The sequence below is a fragment of the Ursus maritimus genome, unplaced genomic scaffold, assembly GCF_017311325.1.
Source record: "Ursus maritimus isolate PB19 unplaced genomic scaffold, ASM1731132v1 scaffold_33, whole genome shotgun sequence".
Classification (NCBI taxonomy): Eukaryota; Metazoa; Chordata; class Mammalia; order Carnivora; family Ursidae; genus Ursus; species Ursus maritimus.
The window spans coordinates 1,133,821-1,156,396 of NW_024425897.1; the positions used below are offsets into that span (position 1 = coordinate 1,133,821).

Sequence of the window (22,576 nt, forward strand, 5' to 3'; positions counted from 1 at the left end):
AGTTAGATGGCTCATCGTCTGCTTCCACAGCTAACATTACCTCTCACAACCAACAGCAGCCCAGTTGCCGCTCCACACCAGGGATGATTCCCTGGCCGCCCCGGCACGGCGAGGGTACCAAACCCTGCTCCTTCCTTCTTCCTTTTCTTGAACAAATGCTTTTCACTTCTTTCGACGAGTCAGGTTGCTCTTGAAAACCCCACTCCTGCCTCTCTCTTTCGGAGAACTGTGCATGAAAACTTTTCCCTTCCTGATGAGACCAGATGCTTGGCTCCTGGACCTGTTTTGAAAGCATAAGCAGGGGCACCTGGGTGGCTCTGTCAGTTAAGCGTCTGCTTTCAGCTCAGGTCCTGGGGTCCTGAGATCAAGCCCCACTGGGCTTCCTGCTNAGCAGGAAATCTGCTTCTCCCTCTGCCTCTGTCCCACCCCCACACCACTTGTGCTCTCTCTCTGTCATATAAATGAATAAAATCTTTAAAAAAAAGTTTTTTTTAATGTTTTTACTAATTTCCTTTTTTTTTTTAAGATTTTATTTATTTGTTCTTCAGAGAGAGAGAGAGCACAGGCAGGGGGAGCAGCAGACAGAGGAAGAAGCAGGCTCCCCGCAGAGCAAGGAGCCTGACGTGGGACTCGATCCTTTGACCCTGGGATCATGACCCGAGCCGAAGGCAGCCGCCTAACCAACTGAGCCACCCAGGCGCCCCATGTTTCTACTAATTTCTGCCCAGGAAGGTGCATGCCTCCCCCACCAGAGTCTTAGCAGGAAGAATCAGAAACTCAGCGTGCTCGGGGTGCCTGGGTGGCTCAGTCATTAAGCGTTTGCCTTCGGCTCAGGGCGTGATCCCGGCGTTCTGGGATCGAGCCCCACATCAGGCTCCTCTGCTGGGAGCCTGCTTCTTCCTCTCCCACTCCCCCTGCTTGTGTTCCCTCTCTCGCTGGCTGTCTCTCTCTCTGTGTCAAATAAATAAATAAAATCTTTAAAAAAAAAAAATAAAAGGAAACTCGGCATGCTGACCAGGGCAGGGGCCCTGAGCACGCAGTGCATCAAAACGTCATTTTGGCCAAGAATCTTAGAATCTTAGAGCTGGTCAGGAAAGCCAGGCAGAATCTAGTGTGACCCCACAAAACAGTCTTTAAAATACACAGCAGTACTGAGGTAGAGGGGAGCCTGCAAGCCCTGCTGATATAAATGACCTCGAGACATTCAGTGTGAGAGAGCAGACATCCTTGTAGAAATTGTTTTAAAGTTTTTATTTCAGGGCACCTGGGTGGCTCCGTCAGTTAAGCATTTGTCTTCAGCTCGGGTCATGGTCCCAGGGTCCTGGGATCGAGCCCCACAACGGGGGGCTCCCTGCTCAGTGGGGAGTCTGCTTCTCCCTCAACTCCTCCCCCCTGCTCATGATCTCTCTCTCACAATCTCCCTCTCTCAAATAAGTAAATAAAATCTTTTTTAAAAAATAAAATAAGGAGCGCCGGGGTGGCTCAGTCGGTTAAGTGGCTGCCTTTGGCTCAGGTCATGATCTCAGGGTCCTGGGATCGAGCCCCATGTGGGGCTCCCCGCTAGGCGGAGAGCCTGCTTCTCCCTCTCGCTCTGCCTGCTTGTGCTCTCTCTCTGTCAAATAAATAAATAAAATCTTTGAAAAAATAAAATAAATAAAGTTTTGGGGTTTTTTTTAATAAAAATTTTATTTCTTTATTTGAGAGAGAGAAACAGAGCATGAGCAGAGGAGAGGGGCAGAGGGAGAGGGAGAAGCAGACTCCCCACTGAGCAGGGAGCCCCGTGGGGCTTGATCCTAGGACCCTGAGATCATGGCCTGAGCCGAAGACAGACGCTTAACTGACTGAGCCACCAAGGCACCCCAAAATAAAGTTTTTATTTTAATTCTGGTTGGTCAACGCAGTGCTATATTGGCTTCAGGTGTACAACAGAGTGATTCGGCACTTCCATACCTCACCCAGTCCTCATCACGACAAGTGTACCCGTTAATCCCCGTCACCTATTTCACCCATCCCCCACCCACCCACCTCCCCTCCGGGAACCATCAGTTTGTTCTCTATAGTTAAGAGTCTGTTTCTTGGTTTGCCTCTCTCTCTCTCTCTCTTTTCTTTTTCCTTTTGCTCATTTGTTTTGTTTCTGAAGTCCACGTATGAGTGAAATCGTGTGGTATTTGTCTTTCTCTGACTGACTTATTTCCTTTAGCGTGATACACTCTAGTTCCATCCATGTCATTGTAAATGGCAAGATTTCATTCTTTCTTATGGCTGAATAATATTCCAGAACAGACATCCTTTTAAACACACAGTCCTCCAGGGATGAGAATTAAGAAACGGCTGAAAATCAGTGTGGTCAGGCTGGGAACTGAAACTACAAGTGCCCTGAGGCTCCCCGTCCTTCTCGTGCCCTAGGAGCGTAGGGCCTGCACCGTGGGGATGCGGGACTGAGAGCCCACGGAGAGCCCGGACCTCAGGAACCTGCCCATGGGCAGAGGCAGACAACGGGGAAACTGTCTGTCTTGGCCTGGACTTTTGATAGAAACAAACAAATCTCTCCTGAGAACTTGCAGCCCAAGCCTGCCCTCATGGGTTTGGGGTTTCCTTACGTACTACTCGAACAAGCCAGAAAACCCAAAGCTGACAAGTTAACTTCACATGGTCCCAGACAGACAGCACTTTCAAGGCAGTTTTCTGAAGCCAGGATAAATCCTTTTAGAGGACATCCCCCATTCCCCAGCCAGGCTTCATGGGACTCTCACCTATAAAATCCAGATGCTTCTATACCTCATTTCCAAGTCATGGACCCCAGGCGAAACAAGCCAGCCTGAGAAAGAGACACGGTAAGACAAAAGGTAGAAACGGACCCCCAATGCCGTCAGATATTGGAATTATAAAATACAGAATACACAGTAAGGGTGCTGAAATATTTAACAAAATAGAATATGGGGTTTAAAACTAAAGCAAGGAGGGGCGCCTGGCTGGCTCGGTGGATTAAGCCACCAACTCTTGATTTCAGCTCAGGTCATGCTCTCAGGGTCCTGGGATGGAGCCCAGCCTCTGGCTCAGCACTCATCGGGGAGTCTGCTTGAGGATTCTCTCTCCCTCTGCCCCTCCCCCAGGACGCACTCTCTCTCTCTCTCTCTCAAATAAATAAATAAATCTTAAAAAAAAAAAAAAAGAAAAGAAAAAAGCCTGAAGATCCTGTGTGTGTAGATGGCGTCACCCAGGGCATGAGCTGCTACTCAAGGGTCCTGAAGCCAACGGCCGAGAACAAGCTAAGAGGACAAGTCCAAAAACGTACTTCATATAGCCAGCTAAACACACGAAATCTAAAAACAGAGCAAAACCCGTTACCACGAATCTTAAGAAGATAAACACTGTGAATGATGAGGAAGGTAACAGAGGGAGTACAGCTTTTGCAGATACGCGAAAGGAACGCGCACAGGTCTCAAGGGGCCTTTCCCTTGAACCCCTGCAGAAACCGGGATCCCTCAGCAGCGTCAGGAAGGAACCCGGTTGTGCTGATGGAGCGCCAAGATTAGCGGCTCAGTTGCAGTTTCTAGAGTCACATCAAATACCCCAGAGACCAAGAAGCTAGATGTTTTATACAGTTTTCTTTTTAAAAATCTTGTTAAGGGGGCGCCTGGGTGGCTCAGTCGTTATGCATCTGCCTTCGGCTCAGGGCGTGATCCCGGCGTTATGGGATCGAGCCCCACATCAGGCTCCTCTGCTATGAGCCTGCTTCTTCCTCTCCCACTCCCCCTGCTTGTGTTCCCTCTCTCGCTGGCTGTCTCTATCTCTGTCAAATAAATAAATAAAATCTTTAAAAAAAAAATCTTGTTAAGGTATAGGCGTGGGCACATTCTTAAAACAAACTCTGTAAACGGATCTTTCCTATAATCCGGGAAAGGGGAATGTCCGAAGTCAAGAAAACGTGCTGAACTTAACGTGCTAAACAGGAGGCACTTCACGAAATCTGCTCGCTGAAGTTAACGCAGTCTCCTTTACAGCCTTCGCTTTTAAGCGGCGGTGAACGTGTGTCTGATTGGAGGACACACAGAAATACGGACAGTTTCGTGGCAGTAAAAAAATATAAGACAACAAGTGATGAGCCGTTGCCCAACTCTTTTCGTTCTTGATGGCCTTAAGTCTACTTAACTTTCCTCTCACAGGGAGGGGGGGAATGAAAACAAGACTTCTAAAAAAATGTTTTTTTTGAGAGACAGAGTGGGACAGGGGTGGAGGAGGGCAGAAGGAGAGGGAGAGAGAGAATTTTAAGATCGGGCTCCATCTCACAATCCTGAGATCATGACCTGAGCCGAAATCAAGAGTCAGACATTTAACTGACTGAGACACCCAGGCGCCCCATAAATAAATAAACTTTAAAACAAGAGCAAGGAATAAAAGACTATTGAAACGACATGGCAGACTTGAAAAAGAACAAAATAGGACTTGTAGGGGAGCCCGGCCAGCTCTGTTGGTGGAGTGTGCAACTCTTGATCTCAGGGTTGTGCGTTCAAGGCCCATGTAGAGATTACTTAAAAATAACTTTAAGGAGGGGCGCCTGAGTGGCTCAGTCGTTAAGCGTCTGCCTTTGGCTCAGAGTGTGATCCCAAAGTCCTGGGATGGAGTCCCGCATCAGGCTCCTCGGCTGGGAGCCTGCTTCTTTCTCTCCCACTCCCCCTGCCTGTGTTCCCTCTCTCGCTGGCTGTCTCTCTTTCCATCAAAAAAATAAATAAAATCTTTAAAAAAAAATAACTTTTAGGGGCACCTGGGTGGTGCAGTCAGTTAAGCATCTGCCTTCTACTCAGGCCATGATCCCAGAGTCTTGGGATCAAGCCCCATCTCGGGCTCCCTGCTGAGTGGGGAGCCTGCTTCTCTCTCTCCCACTCCCCCTGCTTGTGCTCGCTCTCTCTCTCTCAAATAAATAAATAAAATCTTTAAAAAATAAAAATTAAAAAATAAAATCTTTAAAAAAAATTAGAACTTCTAAAAATAAAATTAAAAAAAAAAAAAACATGGTAAGTGAACATAAAAATAGCTGAAGAGAGAATTAAGGAACTAAAAGATAGACCTAAGAAGTTATTCAGAAAGTAGCACACAGGAAAAAAAAAAAAAAAAGATTATGAAAGAGAAGTTAAAAGACAGGCTCATGAAATGAGGTCCAACATATGCCCAATTGAAGTTCCAGAATGAGAGAGGAGGAGGAAAGAGGAGAGGTAATATTGAAGATATGGAGGCTGAGAATTTTGCAAATTAATGAAAGACATGAACCCTCAAATTTAGGAAACACAATGTATTAGATTCCTAGGGCCTATGCAGAAAAGTACCACAGACTATGTGGCTTAATTCACAGAAATTTACTTTTTTTTTTTAAGATTTTTAATTTATTCATTTGAGAGAGCGAGCCTGAGCCAGCAAAAGCAGAGCAGGGGGAGGGCCAGAGGGAGAGGGAGAAGCAGACCCCCCACTGCGCAGCAAGCCTGACCCGGGGCTCCATCCCAGGACCCTGGGATCATGACCTGAGCCCAAGGCAGGCACTTAACTGACTGAGCCACCAGGAGCCCCAGAAATTTATTCTCTTAGAATCCTAGAAGCTAGAAGTTCCAGATCCATGTGTTGGCAGGGCAGTGCTCTTTCTGAAGGGTTCCAGGGGAGAATCTTTTCCGTGCCTTTCTCCCAGCTTCTGGCACTGCCAGCCTGCCTCGGCAATCTTTGTCTTGCGGATTTGCTGCTCCAATCTCTGCCTCAGTCATCACCTGGTGTTCTCTCTGTGTGTCTTCACCTCATTCTTTCTCCCTCTTCTGTTCTCGTAAGGACACCAGTTACATTGGTTTAGACCCACCCTACTCCAGTATGACCACATCTTAATTACTGATGTAGGAACGACATCAGGGTTCCAAGCCAACAGCCAAGAAAGAATTCTTGAGACATCTTTGGAGCAAAAAGGTAGTTTTATTAAAGCACAGGGACAGGACCCATGGGCAAAAAGAGCTGCACTGGGGTCATGAGGAGTGGCCCATTATAGACTTTCAAGTTGGCAGGGGGTTAGGGAGAGCATAATCTCTGAGGAATTTTGGAAGCAAGGTTTCCAGGACCTTGAGGGGCTAGCTATTGTTGGGAAAGGTCATTTATTACCATCTAGTAAAACTTGAGTCATAAGACCCTTCAGATGTATGTTAGTGGGCCATATGCTGGGGGGGGGGGTGACTGCCAACACGTATCTTGGGGGGGTTAGAGATAAAGGAAATTTCTAAAGGAATTTTTATATGTTAAAGTGGACTTATAGGATCCTGGGGGGGGGGGGGCGCCGTGGGCTAGGATTGTTTTTTGCCCTTAGCAAAGTATTAACATTGAGGCAGTTGAGTCCCTAGAGGACTGTCACTCTGCCTGTTTCAAGGACTTGTCAATGGGTGTAGGTAGAAAGAAAATTTAATAATTTTTCTTCTGCCTTCGTTTCCCACATAAATTACATCTGTGATGATTCTACTTCCAAATAAAATCACATTCAGAGGTACTGGGAGTTAAAAAGTACATTCAGAGGTACTTTAACATATCTTTTTGGGGGACACAATTCAACCCATAACACACAAATCTCAAGTAGGATCAAAATGAATAAATCCACACCTAGACATATGGTATTGAAGCAGTAGGACAGGGGCACCTGGGTAGCGCAGGTGTTAAGCGTCTGCCTTCGGCTCAGGGCATGATCCCCGCGTTATGGGGTCGAGCCCCACATCAGGCTCCTCCGCTGGGAGCCTGCTTCTTCCTCTCCCACTCCCCCTGCTTGTGTTCCCTCTCTCGCTGGCTGTCTCTCTCTCTGTCAAATAAATAAATAAAATCTTTAAAGAAAAGAAAAGAAACTGTAGGATACCAAAGACAAAGAGAAGACTGAGAGAGAAGGAGAGAGAGGGAGGGAGAAAACACTGACAACAGGGAAAACAAATTGCAGCTTTTCAAAAGCACCACGGGAATCCAGAAGACGGTGGAAACTATCTAAAATGCTGCAAGAGGGACCCCTAGCGGGCGCGGTTGGTAGAGCAAGCTACTTGACCTTGGGGTTGCAAGTTTGAGCCCCAGGTTAGGTGTAGAGATAGTTTAAAAATAAAATCCTTAAGAGAAGCCTGGGTGGTGCAGTTGGTTAAGCGTCCGACTTTTGGTTTCTGCTTGGGTGGTGATTCAGTCCCCACATCGGGCTCTGTACTCAGCGTGGAGTCCGATAAGATTCTCTGCCTCTGCCCCTCCCCCCACTCGTCCGGGTGTGCGCTCTCTCTCTCTCTCTCTCTCAAATAAAATAAATTTAAAGATTAAAAAAAATAGGGGCGCCTGGGTGGCTCCGTCAGTTAAGTGTCTGCCTTCGGCTCAGGTCATGATCCTGGGGTCCTGGGATCAAGCCCCGTGTTGGGCTCCCTGCTCAGCAGGGAGTCTGCTTCTCCCTCTTCCTCTCTCTCTGCTGTGTACTCTCTCTCTCCCTCTCTCAAATCAATAAATAAAATCTTTAAAAAATAAAAATAATAAAATCCTTAAAATGCTGCAGGAAAGCAATTGTCAACCTGCAACAGCAGAATCTCTTAAGAATGGAGCAAGATAAAGGTAAACATTTTCAGAGAAACAACTAAGTTTACTTCCCACAGACCCTGCCTGGATAACCTCTAAAGAATGTACTTCAGAGCAATATGACCTTAGAATCAAGGTCTGAGATCCAGTGGCTTTTCCCAAAACTCAAGTGTGTGGTCAGAGGGTGAAGATTTCCTATAACTGAGGATATTCAGAATAACGCAATGCCCACTATGGAACTAATTAGATTAAGAACTATTCTTTTTTTTTTTTTTTAAGATTTTATTTATTTATTTGACAGAGAGAGACAGCCAGCAGGGAACACAAGCAGGGGAAGTGGGAGAGGAAGAAGCAGGCTCCCAGCGGAGGAGCCTGATGGGGGCTCAATCCCAGAACGCCGGGATCATGCCCTGAGCCGAAGGCAGACGCTTAACAACTGAGCCACCCAGGCGCCCCAGATTAAGAACTATTTTAAAATGTATTTTGAGGCGCTCCTGGCTGGCTCAGTCAGAAGAGCATGCAACTCTTGATGTCAGGGTCAAGCCCCACATGGGGTGTAGAGATTACCTATATCAATAAAAACCTTTAACAAATAAAATGCATTTTGAGCAGTGGCAACAATATTGACATGTTTATAACATTACGAATAAGATACTTCCTCTACGGGGTGCCTGGGTGGTTCAGTCGGTGAAGCGTCCACCTTCCGCTAAGGTCATGATCCCGGGGTCCTGGAATGAGTCCCCGCATCGGGCTCCCTGCTCAGCGGGGAGCCTGCTTCTCCCTCTCCCTCTGCTGCTTGTGTGCTAGCCTGCTCTCTCTCTCTCTTAAATAAATAAACAAACAAACAAACAAACAAAATCTTTTAAAAAATTTAATCCGAGTGAATTAAATACCAACATGTGAAAACCTTTCAGTAGAGGGCGCCTGGGTGGCTCGGTCAGTTAAGCATCTGGCTTGGCTCAGGTATGATCCCAGGGTCCTGGGATCAAGTCCCACATCGGGCTCGCTTCTCCCTCTCCTTCCCGCTCCCTCTCTCTCGCTCTCTCTCTCTCAAATAAATAAATAAAATCTTAAAAAAACAAAAAAACCTTTCAGTAAAAACTACAGAATACTTTATGACCTTGGGGGTAGGGGCAGAGTTCTTAAGTAAGACACAAATTGCCCAAATCATAAAGGAAAAGATTGATAGTCACCTATATTACAATTTATCATCTGTGCTCCAACAGGAAACCATCAAAATCCTAGAGGAGAACACAGGCAGCAACCTCTTTGACCTTGGCTGTAGTAATTTTTTTTTAATTTTTTTTTTTTTTTAAGTAGGCTCCACACCCAGCATGGAGGCCCAACACAGGGCTTGAACTCACAACCCTGAGATCGAGACCTGAGCTGAAATCAAGAGTTGGATGCCTAACCAACTGAGTCATCCAGGTGCTCCAGCAACTTCTTACTAGACACGTCCCCAGAGGCAAGGGAAACAAAAGCAAAAATGAACTATTGGGAGTTTATCAAAATAAAATCTTCTGCACAGCAAAGGAAACAGTCAACAAAACTAAAAGGCAGGAGTGCCTGGGTGGCTCAGTCGTTAAGCGTCTGCCTTGGGCTCAGGTCGTGATCCCAGGGTCGCGGGATGAGTCCCGCATCGAGTCCCCCATTGGGCTCCTGGTTCCGCAGGAAGCCTGCTTCTCCCTCTCCCACTCCCCCTGCTTGGGTACTCTCTCTCTGTCAAATAAATAAAATCTTTAAAAACAAAACAAAACTAAAAGGCAGCCTACAGAACAGGAGAAGATATTTGCAGATGGCGTATCTGATGAAGGGTTAGTATCTAAAATATATAAAGAACTTATCAGACCCAAAACCCAAATAATCCCGTTAGGAAATGGGCAGAAGACATAAATAGACATTTTCCCAAAGAAGACATCCAGATGTCTTGTAAGGGGGCCGAAAGAGGGTGTCACACCCTACCTTAAAGGACGCGGCGACTCAACCCCAAGAAGTCGAGAGAGACAGCTCTTGATGCAATCACACGAGGCTTTATTGCGGGACCAGCGCGCTGGGGCTCCTCTCATAACCCACGCAGGGGCAGCGGAGAAGAAGCCCCGAGCTATGAATTGGTTGGGTTTTTATGGGGGTTCGTGGGCGTAACCCTCCGGGGGCAATTTTTCGGGGTGTTTACAGCCTCTGCCCAATTAAGAGTCCGGTTGGCCAGTACAAACTGTCCAATAGGAAATTTAGGTCATGCCACTTGGCGCGAGGAACTATCAGAGAGCTTCAGATGGTACAGGGTGGTAGTCTTTCGGAGGGTCACTCTGGGTGTCATTCCGGGTGGAGGGTAGGATGGCAACATGCTGGGGGGTGATAGCTCTGGGTGGGATACAATTAGGTACCCCTCCACCCAAGGACTCGATTTTTCTATTTATCTTTAGCAAGCAGGCGTGCACAGAAGCGGGAAGCTGCGGTTAGCGTTGTTTCCAAGTGGGCCCCTTCCTTAAAGTATTTGGGGCGCCCAAACTTTGCTTAAAGGGGATTTTCAGTTATGTTCCTCTACATATGTTTTCCAAACTTCAAAATGTCCTTTCAGTCTAACAGATACCAGATGCTCAACATCATCCTCAGGGAAATACAGATCGAAACCACAATGAGATACCGCCTCACACCTGTCAGAATGGCTAAAATTAACAACACAGGAAACAGCAGATGTTGACAAGAATGCAGAGAAAGAGAAACCCTCTTATACTCTTGGTGGGAATGCAAGCGGGTGCAGCCACTTTGGAGAACAGGATGGAGGTTCCTCAAAAAGTGATAAATGGAACTACCCTAGGACCCAGCAATTGCAGTACTAGGTGTTTACCCAAAGGATACAAAAATACAGGTTCAAAGGGGTACATGCACCCCAATGTTTATAGCAGCATTATCAATAATAGCCAAACTATGGAAAGAGCCCGTGTCCATCGACTGATGATGAATGGATAAGGAAGATGTGGTATAGATACAGATAATAAATATTTTTAAATGTTCTAAATGCCCATTAGCAAGAAAATAGAACATTTCAGTTTTATTTTATTGTTAGTAACCTCCACATGTAACGTGGGCTTGGAACTCACAACCCCGAGATCAAGGGTCGCCTGCCAGGCTTTCCTGAGACTAGCAGAAAATTTAAAGCTTGTTTTCTGAAGACCGGCTTCCGCAAACCTACGTTTGCTCATTGCGCATGCTCCGTCCTGCTTCATGAATAGTCACAATTTCCCCGCCCTGTCATCAATATGTAATTCCAACCCCCGTGATTATAGAAACGTGTACTAAAATCAGGCGGGGAGACCCATTTTTGAGCCAGCTTCCTGTGTTCTTGCTTGGGCGCTTTGCAGCAAACCTTTTTCTCTGCAGAAGCCTGGTGCTAGGGTGTTGGCTTTCCGTTGCACGCGAGCAAGTAAACTTTTCAGCTCGGTAACAAATTTGGCAACGCAAAGGGACTCTAAATCCGATTGGGTACCTTTGCCGGTGGCTCGTTTGCCCCATGTGGGGGCCGGGGTTCCAAACTCGCTCCGCCCGGCCGAATCAACCTTCGGTGCTTTCTAGTTTTACTTTGGGGCAGAGAAACTTGTCTTGGGTTCGGAAGACATCCTTTGGGTGAGTAATCTCGGTACAGATGACTGACCGCTGATACTTTTCTTTGTGTTCGACCTCAGCCGAGAGGCCTTGGGTAAGGAATTTTCCCTTCGGTAGAAAGGAAAACGGGGGTTACACTCACAGAGGCGCTCTTGCCTATTTGGATTTCTTGGAAAACTTGTCTGTGTAGGAGCGGCTTGGTGTGACCTGCTGAGAATTACTGCAAATACTAAGATAAAATGGGAAATAAGAACTCAGTCCCCAAGTGTACCCCTTTGGGCTGCATCCTTCGGAACTGGGAAGTGTTTGCCAATGAGTTGATGACGAAGAAAAAGATGATATCTTTCTGTAATACTGTCTGGCCGCAATATTCCCTGGATTCGGGAGAACGGTGGCCTGAGAATGGTTCGTTAAATTATAATACTATCTTGCAGTTGGATTTATTTTGCAAAAGGGAAGAAAAATTGTTTGAGATCCAATATGTACAATCTTTTATGTTATTATACCAGCATAAGAAAATTCAGAGAAAATATATGATTTGGGCGCCAAAGGAGAATCCCCAGAAGGAGGTAATTTCACCTGATTATCATGTTAAGATAGATGATCCATCACCCGTTCAGTCAAATACTGCCACTCCACGTCCGCTTGGAGATGCCGGGGCCATTGTCCCCCGACATTCGGCACCGCAGGCCCCGACCTCATGCCCTTCCCCTCCAGATCCAGCAGGACCGCTGGTGGTCTCTCCCTCTCCTACCTGCCAGGATACCCTGTTGGACCAGGGGGCCACCCACATTCAGGCAGGGAGAGTCCCCTTTGGTCCGTGGCTGTTCGGCGGACTTCACGGGAACGGGCAGCCACACGGTTTGATCTTTGTGCGGTCCGTGTTTTCCACCTCCGACCTGTTGAATTGGAAAATCAGCATGCCTCCTTACCTAGACGACCCTATCAGAATGGAGAATTTTTTTGCCTCTATTTTTGCTACCCATAATCCAACTTGGGCAGATATTCAAACCCTCCTAAATTTCTTCCTCACATCCGAGGAACGTAGCCTGATCTTAGAACGGGCTCGTGCTGAAGCTGATAAAATGCACGTGGAAGCGCCTTACAATCCGGTGAGAGCTATCGGAGACCTGGCCATACCCACAACCGACCCTAGATGGAGCCCTAATGACTTGAGGGATAGAAACAAACTGGAGCATTACCGGAGCTGCATCCTTAAAGGGCTCAAGAATGGAGTCCCAAAACAAAGAAGCCTAAATAAAATTCTGCAGGTTAGACAGAAGCCTGACGAGGACCCCTCTGACTACTTGGAAAGGATGTGTAAGGCTTATCGGCAGTATGCGGATATAGACCCGGAAGCTCCAGAGAATCTACATATGGTAAATGACACCTTCATAAGGCAAGCTGCCCCTGACATTCAAAAGAAATTGCAAGGGGTGAGAGGGGCTTTGGTAATGCCCACGTATCAGTTGGTTGAGATTGCTTTCGATGTTTTCCGAAACCGCGACAAGGTCCGGCAGGAGGAGGAAGAGCGCAGGATGTGGCGGCAGGCAGCCTTGCTGGCAGATGCCTTGAGGCCGGTGTGGTCAGACCCTCACCAATGTCCACACCAGCCTGGTGCCCGTCCCAAGATAACATACCCGAGGCCCTCAAATTCGAGGTCCAGAGGCCACCCCAAAGTAGGACCAAACCAGTGTGCCTATTGCAAACGAGAGGGACACTGGAAAAAGGAGTGCCCCTCTCTGAATAAGTATCGTTAAGGCGACTATTAGTCAAACTTCCAAATGCCCCCACCCCCTTACCCTCCTCCTTCTCCCCCACAAGAACTATCCAGAATCATGGGGCCCAGAGACTCCTAACAGCCCTACAGCCTTCACTGAAATTTCCCACAGGGAACCTCGGGTCACCTTATTGGTGAAAAAGACACTTAACAGATTTCTTGGTAGACGCTGGTACTACCACGAAGTACTGAATGCCAGGAGCGCCTGGGCGGTTCGGGTGGCTCAGGTCATGACCTCAGGGTCCTGGGATGGAGCCCCGCACCAGTTTTTTCCTGATCCTGTAAATTCCTCACAGATGTATTTTCTGTCTAAAATGTATAGAAGCTGCCTGCCTGGGTCATTCTTTGTCTCGATTTCATTACTGGGCTGTGTAACAAAGGTTTGGGGTTTTTTTCTCCTGTCCTGTCTCATGTAAATTGAATTGCTAATCCACCTGGAAGACCTTAAGAGTCGAGGAAGAATTTTCCCTCCCCCGTAGCTGGCATACTGGGCAGGATACTTTATTTTGCTGGGCAACTGTTCGAGCAGACACTGCCACCACTGAGATCCTGGGACATGGGACAGTACAGCTCTTTTACTATGCGAGCCTTTTGGAATCTGTCTGCACGGTCCAATGGAACAAGAATGGTGAGAATCCTTTTTACTCTCTCTAAACTTGGATTTGCAGGAGAGAATATCGTGGGACTGGTTCCTTGGGCTTTGCAACTTGTGGTAAAAATTTGGCAGCACACTCTGTTTTCTGACCCATTTTCTCCCAGAGATGGTCTTTGTTGGTCTGTCTTTTGTGTCCTTTGTTCATAAAAAGGAATTACCATAGGGCAGGCATAGACCCGGGAAGTCTGATTTTTCAAGCTGGCCTGGAGACTGCTCAGTTCCCAGTGCTCACCAGATCAGCGTCTGTTTGGACAAACTGCTGTGCGTCCCCTGTATAAAATCCAGATGAAGTGTTTCCTTCTGTCTCGTTCTGTGTCCTAAGAGCTTGCTTTTGTGACCAGTGAGAACTTCTCTCTGGTCTCCGTCATCCAGAGGGTGCACTTACTGGGGTGCACGTAGGTGCCCAGTCAAGTCGGCTGGGGATCCTGGACACAGAGTTACAAAAAAACACTGTCCAGCTGGGCCAGCTCTCAGAAGAGCTGATCGTAAGAAGGCCCAGCCCATAAGGGTCATTTGTTGTCTCAAGGGTCAGCCCTGGAAAAGTCCCATTCCGGTTAGTGCCTGCCCGGTGTCACCGATTATCGGGTCTGCGACTGGAGGCATCTCCGATTTGTGGGAGACCAGAGACATCCTTACCACCTATGCAACAAAGGTCTTTGCTTTCTTAGATTATTTGGGGGGAATAAACTTCTGGATCACGGGGACTGCGTCGTCTATGCCTTGTCTGGATGTCGCTTAGGTTTTTGGTTAAGCCATTAAAAAGCTCATTGGTTTGAGTCACTACTGAAATTAGTAAGATCCTAGCCACCAATGGCCAGATGATAGATCCTTTAAATTGGCTGGATTTAATAAGTAGATATTCTCAAATATTCTTAGAGTTGTGAATTGTTTTACTAGACTGGTTTTATTAAAGCACGGGGACAGGACCCGTGGTCAGAAAGTGCTGCACTGGGGTCAGGAGGAGTGGCTGATAATAAGTTGGGAGAGGGTTAGGGGTTTCCAGGACCTTGAGAGGCTAGCTGCCGTTAAGATAAGGTCTTTTACTACTGTCTATTAAACCCTTAGTCATGAGACCCTTCGGATATGTATCAGTGGGCCATATGCTTGGAGGATAATTGCCAACGTGTATCTATGCTTGGAGGATAATTGCCAACGTGTATCTTGGGGAAGTTTCCAAAGGGATTTTGATAATGTTAAGACTTACAGGACCCTGGAGGTCAGGCTAATGTCAAGCTGAGGTTGCCTTTCGCCTTTAAGCAAAGTACAAACGTCGAGGCAGTTGAGTTCCTGGCAGGTAGGTCAATCTGCCTGCCTTAAGTACTTGTGAAGGGGCTGAAAGTTGTAGGGAAATTTAATTTTTTCCACATTTCTTTTGCTTTTGTTCTCCCCATCATTAGGGATCCCTTGATAAGATAAAAGAACAAAAATCAGACTTTAGGCAAATCAGTGTCCACATCGAAGGAAAATTGCCTTTCTTAAAATCGAGCCTCATTTGCCTGATTTAACTTCCCTTTCCCTGCAAGATTTGCAGACAGCACTCCAGCCTAATCTCTAGGTTCGAAGTATCCAGACTATTGCAAATGCCGAGAGCCAGAAAGTGAATTTAGCAGAAGCCCCTGGGACGCACAGAATGGCTCACTTTGCCAGAGTCAGGCTCCTCGAGCTTCAGGCATCTCTGTGCAGTAGCCCTTATAGATGTCCCCCCCCACACACACACCTGACACAAAAACATTGAGGGATTCATACCCGTTGAACAGCAGCAGATCTTTTTAAGTGATGAAGCCCTTCTTCCTCCACTTTCAGAAGGTGCTACCAAATTCGGAAAGGAATTTTTGTTTACTTATTTTTAAAGATTTTATTTTAAGATTTAATTTATTTCTTGGAGAGAAAGAGAGATCACAGAGGGAGAGGGAGAAGCAGACTCGCTGATGACTGAGAGGAGAACTGGATGCGGGACCCAGTCCCAGGACCCTGAGATCACGACCTGAGCCGAAGGCAGCCACTTAACCGACTGAGCCAGCCAGGCGCCCCGGAGAGGAATTTTTTTTTTTTTAATTAATGGCTAAAAAACTGAATAAAGCAATTTTAAAGATAAATAAAAATTAATGGCTGTTCACAACAGCACCACAGAGACCTTGGCTGGCTGCTGCGGGGAGCTCTTCCGGCCCAGGACTGATTACCGCATGGCCCCTGGAAGAACGCCTCCCCTCCTCCACAGAGGAAACAGGACCAGAATTTCTCCGAAGCCCTCCTGCAAACGATGTAGCAAAGGCCAATATTCAGAGACTAATAGAAGCCAACGTTAAATTGTGTATTCAGGAAGAAGGCTTTTGTTAAATTGGTTTATAGATTTTAGGAAGGCATAAATCTTTTGATTTTCTTTTTGTTAAAAAATCTCCTTCATTAAAGAACAAAAAAAGGTGGGGCGCCTGGCTGGCTCAGTCGGTGGAGCATGCGACTCTTGGTCTCAGGTTTGTGAGTTCGAGCCCCGCGTTGGCTGTGGAACCTACTTAAAAAAGTTGAAAAGGCAGGCCAAATATTTTGACATTCAGACTGTAACGCAGTTCTCCTGGGGGAATTAAAAACAGTCATCTACGTTTTACAAATCTCTGTAGAACCAGAAATACAACCCTAAAAACAAGTCACAGCCCATCTACCTTTACTGATCTTAAAACTTCATCTGTTCCTCTCAAAATGTTTATCGATATTACAAAAGATCACATTATTGGAACAGAATTGCCCTGTACTTATAGAAGAAAAAAGGGTAAATTTTAAATTGCAAATACCCTGAAACTAAAGAAAAACAAAACAAAACCTTGCCTTCTTTCTCTGTCCCTTAAAGGACAAATCCTTTATTCAACACTGCATCTGAAACTAACGATGTATTCTATGTTGGCTAATTGAATTTAAACTGAAAGAAAAAGTTATAAATCCTATCATGTCTTTGAAATGCAAATACAACACACCGCCACCTGAAACTGAAGGAAAGAGGGGAGGGGGGAGGACTTTTTAAAATACCAGCTGCTAGAAAGGGGCTCTTGTGTGCGGACGAGCACTTCTGATAATAGGCGGCAGGTATGTCCAAATACCCACCTTGGGGAGAACCTGGATAGTTCCCGGTGCCTTCCTAATACACATTTTCTACCCTCATCATCTCTAGGAGCTAAGAGCCCTTCTTTGAAATGCAAACTGCAGGGAAAAGTTTTTCATTAGGAAAAAGAAGGGTGGGGTATTTGGAAATTGGGCCTATAATGTCCTCTTCACAAATGCAACTGTCTGTTGCGTATGAAACCAAAGCTGTAAGGTTTTGAGGCCCGCCCCGTGGTCCCTGGACCTGTTTTGAAAGCTAAGCAGAACTATAGTTGTGTTAGTTGCGTTATTAACTTAGCTCCACGTTCTGTTTTGTGCTCCGCCTAATTATGTTTCATGCACCTCTCAACCTCCTGCACGATCGTCATTAACTTTGCCTCTTCACCCCTACTCCCTGTTGACCCACTGCTTGTAGAAACCTCATGGGGACCAGATGGTAACATTTGTCTTGCCTTATCTGATTGTACCAGGTCCCAAATAGCGCCTCATCGTCCAGAAGAATGTATACCTCCAGATTGTTTCAAGACCCCCTCCCCAAAGTTTCCAGGAACCCCTTATCCTCCTCTCTGTGTATAAGCTGTTCCTGGGCTCCACAGGGCATAGCAGCGACTCTGAGATCAAGAGTTGCTTGTCTACTGACCCGAGCCAGCCAGGTGCCACCACCACTACCACCACCCCCGCCCCTCTACAGCTACTTAATTTACTCTAGAGTCATAGCCAGCCACATGGATCTAGGTACGGGTGTATAGGTGTATCTGATATGGGATATTTGCTCTACCTCTGGATGGTATTGCTAAAATTAATTTGTAAAAGGGTTTTATTTACTTGGTTTGAAGGCAAATGCTTGTGTAAGGATTGGGCATTCTAAATTTCTCAGAAAATGAGAGACCCAAATGTTTTTCAAATTCACGTGATCTGAGAAAATATTTGGTACAGAGGCTAATTTAAGGTTGTTGGTTTAATTTTAATAGAAATGGCTTAATGTTACCAACATTAAAATTAAAACTTTTATTCTGCCTGGTTTTAGTCAAAGTCAAATAAGTTAATGGGATCTCTGTTACAAATTCAAATAATCATAGTAGCTTGAGGAATGGCTGACTGGCTCGGTGGAGCTTGCAACCCCTGATCTCAAGGTTGTGAGTTCAAGCCCCACATTGGGTGTGGAGATTACTTAAATAAAATCTTAAAAAGTAATCATAATAGTAGTTTGTGAAAGCATGACTGACTTTGTCCGATGTCTCTTGAAGTTTTTATGGGTAATTTAGGCATAAATGTTAAAAACAAGTAAATTAAATAGATGTAAAGGGGCCCGGGGGTGGGGGGGGGGCTTGCTGAGCAGGGAGCCCGATGCCAGGGTCATGACTTGAGCCTAAGGCAGACACTTAACCAACTGAGCCACCCAGACGCCCCTATAGGTAAACTTTTAAATATCCAAAATCTTTGGTAACCTTGAAACTTCAAAGTTGTACTATGTTAAATGATGAATTAAGTTAAATTCATTTAATATGTGGGATCATTTCCAGATAGGATAAAATTATGAACATTAAGCACTAAAACACAGGTTTATCTACTTTTGTCTTAACTACACAGAGAAACTAAAGATAAATTTGGGTCTGTTAACAAAAACTGCTTTGTGCTTTATTAGGATATACTGTGAAAAAAAACACGTGCTTCTGAGATACGAAATGTGTTCCTAAATTTGTCAGCCTATAGAATTCTAATGTAACAGTTCACAATTGCTTACTAGTTAAGTTTAACTAGAAATCAAGGTTTCCACAAGAATTCTAATAAAAGCATTAAAACTACTGGAAAAATAAGCTGTATGCAAGGAAAGTAAGATACATGTTTTTGGTTTAAAAAAAATCTGAGAAATGAAAAAATATTTTTGTTGAGAGAAATTTTTTTTTCCTAAAGTGAGGCTAATTATCTAAAGTGGGGAAACAGGACAAAATCTAAATGTGGCCGGGCGGGAGGGGAGAGTTGTAAAAGCTTTATTTAAAAAAAAAAAAAAAAAAAAAAAAAAACACCTTTGGAAGGGAATTTTTTTGTGTGGTCAGTAGTGCCTAAGGTTAAGTAAGTGTATTTTAAGATGAGTTTTAATATCAAAAGCTTTGCTGATGCAAAATTAAATTTGGTTTTTCTCTCTGTTAAAAGGGAAATGTTTTATTAGATTTTTATTAGATTATTGGTTTGCTTTTTGTAAACAGTTCCCTGTTAAAGATGACATTAAAGATTACCTTTAATGTCACCTGACAGGAAAACAAAGATTCTGTGTTTTCTCTTTATCAGATTTTTGATTATTCAAAAAAACTGAGTCTTAATATTAAGAGCTAAGTTTTGCTCGCAACGATGTAGCATCTGTATTTTCCTTTGAAATCTTTTATCATCACTTTGGTTAAATAGATAAATACTGTGTCCTAATGATCTGTAATCCAGTGCCGTGTTTCAACCTTTTGATATATTGATTTTGACCAATGAAATGTTCAAACCTATTGATATTTTTTGACATACTTCCCAAAATCAAATTCTAAAGTCTTTGGACCACAATCTAAACGAAATGTTCCAGAAGGCCCTGGGAACATTTCAAGAATTTGTGAAGGGGTGCCTACCCGGCTCTTGATGTAGTTGTAAATTCTAGCCCCACACTGGGTGTAGAGATTACTGAAAATATTTTTTTTTTAATTGTAAAAATGAAACTAATTTGGCTTACTTGTTATGTTAAATTACATGGGAAGTATTGTCAAATAAGTGATACTAAACCCTCTTAGATTATGTTTGTATAGATATATTATTAAAATAAGTGTTCTAAAAATTGTATAAAACTCCTGGGGATCTGATATGTCCTAACATGTCTTGAAATGTTGTGTGTCCCAGAAATAAGCAGATTTTCTTTTTTTTTTTTTTTTAAGATTTTATTTATTTATTTGACAGAGATAGAGACAGCCAGTGAGAGAGGGAACACAAGCAGGGGGAGTGGGAGAGGAAGAAGCAGGCTCATAGTGGAGGAGCCTGATGTGGGGCTCGATCCCATAATGCTGGGATCACGCCCTGAGCCGAAGGCAGACGCCCAACCACTGTGCCACCCAGGCGCCCCAAGCAGATTTTCTTATCAGTTGCATTGTAATGGACTCTAATCAGATCTTTGACCATGGCCAGTAAGTCTTATCACTTATGGACAATTACAGTTTTACTCAGATGCTTTCATAAAAGCTTTCTGCAAATGTGCTTCCGTGAGACTCCTGGGAAGAACTCTGAGTACAGGTTTCTTATAACCTTAAGATAATTAAACTGAAGTAAGAATTTCCGGAACTAGTGGAAAAACTGGATTCAAGCAGAAGAATTAATGGTGTAAGACTGAATAAACTGAGGAAGATAATTATGATTGTATCACATTTTTGTTGAAAACGTTGCTGATTTTTTCTTTAATGTTTTGTTTTTCCTGACTTAAAACTTTTTTCTCTTAAGCTGTGGCTTACAGCAATTTGGTAAAATATTCCTTTGTAAACAAATCTGAAACATCTTTTTCTCCCTACCTGAACCCTCCAGAATTCAGAAATTCTCAGTAAGTATTCTTTCTTTCAAGGTAATTATGATTATTTGCATAAGTGCAGTAAGAATCTGTTCTCCTTATAACAAGACATCATTGGGGGAAAAAAAATCTTTTTTTTAACCAAGGCTTTGCTGGAATGTCATGTTTGAGAGAGACATTCGTAGTCTCAGATATGACCAGACAGCTTTAAGGAACTAAGGTTGACTTGATGGAGCCAATAAGCCCCTTGGAAATACCAGCCTGCTGCCTTCTTAGAGGGTTCCCAGCAGCCGCACCAGGCGGTAAAGAAGGTCACTTCCTGGCAGGTGCAGGAACCTCAGAATATATTGGGGACCTCGAGAAGAGAGGAGTTAACCCAAATCTGTAGGTATTGCAGGCGAGGCATGATGGCAAGTATTTGGCTTGGCTCCTGGCCTTGAGAGACTATTCGAAGTTCAACCTAAGATTCCTTACGAAAAATTCCAGTAAAGCAGGTTTAAAAGATCCTATGTGGTCAGCAGCTATTCTTGCTGCATTTATGTCAAAAATCAAGCCAAGTTGTTGGTCTTTTTTAACTAGACTTATTTTGCAAGCGAATTTGTCTTAATTGTTTTATCTCTGGCAAAAATGAGGGTGATAGGGAGAAACTAAGTTTCAATAAAACACCTATGTAAATATTACATTCTGATACCGCTCGTTATACACTGAACCAGATCCCGATTTCTTCTAGTTTCCTCCAGTGGCTGGCTACACACATCTCCAAACTAACATTTTTAAAATGTTTCTTCCACCTTCTGCGCTGGATTCATTTAAGAAGTAAAACTGCTCTCTCTCCTGAAGGCCTGTGAACTAAACATGACAACCTGATGTAAACGTGAGAGACATCACCACAAGAGCTCGTGCATAGACAGTCGTCACACGGGCTGCTCTGGGAGCCCTTAGAGGGTCACCAGAGACACCCCAGCTACAAACCAGGAGGGTCTGTCAGGTGGTCACAGCTTGCTCTGTCTGCAAATGCTTCGAGCCTGACAGCTGGAAATCTTGACTGCCTGCCCTAAAAACTCACAGACTGGATTAGCGTCTGATCCAGTTATTAACCACCATTTTTCTTTTCTTCCATCGATGGGCCTCTTCTTGATCACCTGATTGATTAAGCAAAAGGCCTAACTTTGTCCACATACCTGCTTCACCGCCTCCGGAAGTGGAAGCTAATGAAATGACCTGTTGTCAGAACTGAGTGAGACCATCCATGAAGACGGAACAGTCTACCGGTTCAGCTTTTAATATTCGAACCTCCCAGGGAAGTTTCAGACGGAAAGCTGTAGGGGCCAAGGGCAGCCTGCTCCAAATTGTGCCAATTTGTCATACTTCTTATTTTAAATAAAAGTTATTTGAGACAGTCTGTTTCAGAAGAACTCTCAGACCCTCCTCTTCGCCTGAAAGCAGGAAATGTATCTTCCATCTAAAAGGTACCCTCCCTATACTAAGAAAAGGTATCCTTACCACCAGAGAGAGGGACAAACCTTGTTACTTTGTTACTGATCTGCTGTCAGCCTAATTCTGCTTAGAATTCCTTACTAGTTAAAGCTCCCGAACACCTGTTTTCTTTATCCTGTAAATTCCTCACAAATGTATTGTCTCTTTGTCTAAAATGTATAAAAACCTGCCTTGGTCATTTTCTTGGGCCTCAGTTTCATTAATGAACTTAAAATGGAACTTTTTTTTCCCACCTGTTAACCTGTCTTAGTAAATTGAATTCTTCCCCAGCCTGCAGACCTTGAGGGTAGAGGAAGAATGTCCTCCCTGAAACCTCGCTTTCATCTAGCTTCTATGGGCTCTCAGAGCAGCTACATAGCCCCTTCTCTTGTCCAAAGGTGACAACCTAACAGCAGGGGCTTCATTTTGCCTAATTTCAATGTGAAATCTCCACCCTAAAGTGAACAGGACGTGTAGGTTTGCTCAATGCGCATGCTCCATCCTTCTTCATGACGCGTCATAGATTTCCCCGCCCTTTTCATCAGTAATGTATGTGATCCCAACCTTTATAAAATCATGTTCTAGGCTCAAGTGAGGGAAACAGTTCTGAGCCAGCCGCCTGTCTCTGCTAGGCCGCTATGCAATAGCGCTTTCTGCAGAAGACCGGAGTAACGCGGTGTTTTCCTCTCCGTGGTGGGCGGCGGACTTTTCACTTCCGCAGCAGCAGATCGACAGAGCGGGTGTGGGAAGCAGCTCAGACAGCTGGAAGGGAACCCAAACCATTGTTACGTAAGAAAATTCCACCAAGTGAATCTGGAGATTAATTGGCCTTATGCAACGACTCATGAATGGGGAGCATCCCACCTGGAAGCCGCCAGGTGCTCCGAGGGGC

The 22,576-nt window shown here is 44.9% G+C and overlaps 2 protein-coding genes and 1 long non-coding RNA gene across 17 annotated transcripts in view; 2 read left to right on the forward strand and 1 right to left on the reverse strand.

Moving 5' to 3' along the window:
• The window catches only part of LOC103669212 (glutathione S-transferase theta-2B-like), a 25,307-nt gene extending 15,238 nt beyond the window's left edge, over positions 1-10,069 (reverse strand). For 2 of the 13 annotated variants that reach the window (XM_040619512.1, XM_040619504.1), the window contains exons 1-3: positions 9,514-9,985; positions 2,754-2,818; positions 41-280 (exon numbers count right to left, since the gene is read on the reverse strand). Coding sequence is in view for 2 of the 13 variants with exons in the window: in XM_040619503.1 (XP_040475437.1) it covers positions 9,514-9,617 (104 nt within the window). In the remaining 11 variants the exon portion in view is untranslated. Of the gene's footprint in view, positions 1-40; positions 281-2,753; positions 2,819-9,513 lie in introns of all 13 variants that reach the window. The other 11 variants (XM_040619510.1, XM_040619509.1, XM_040619511.1 and 8 more) reach the window with 10 other exon arrangements.
• A 771-nt stretch (positions 10,070-10,840) lies between these two features.
• On the forward strand, positions 10,841-21,607 carry LOC121099897. 3 transcript variants are annotated; one of them, XR_005831621.1, is made up of 3 exons: positions 10,841-11,175; positions 13,376-13,562; positions 15,712-21,607. It is a non-coding gene; the product is annotated as an uncharacterized LOC121099897 (long non-coding RNA). The 3 variants fall into 3 exon arrangements; XR_005831620.1 differs by having other exon boundaries at positions 13,414-13,562; XR_005831619.1 differs by lacking the exon at positions 13,376-13,562.
• On the forward strand, positions 11,169-13,262 carry LOC121099896. The gene has a single exon (XM_040619515.1). The coding sequence runs from the start codon at positions 11,394-11,396 to the stop codon at positions 12,912-12,914; it is 1,521 nt and encodes a 506-aa protein (XP_040475449.1). The 5' UTR covers positions 11,169-11,393; the 3' UTR covers positions 12,915-13,262.
• Positions 21,608-22,576: the final 969 nt, after the last annotated feature.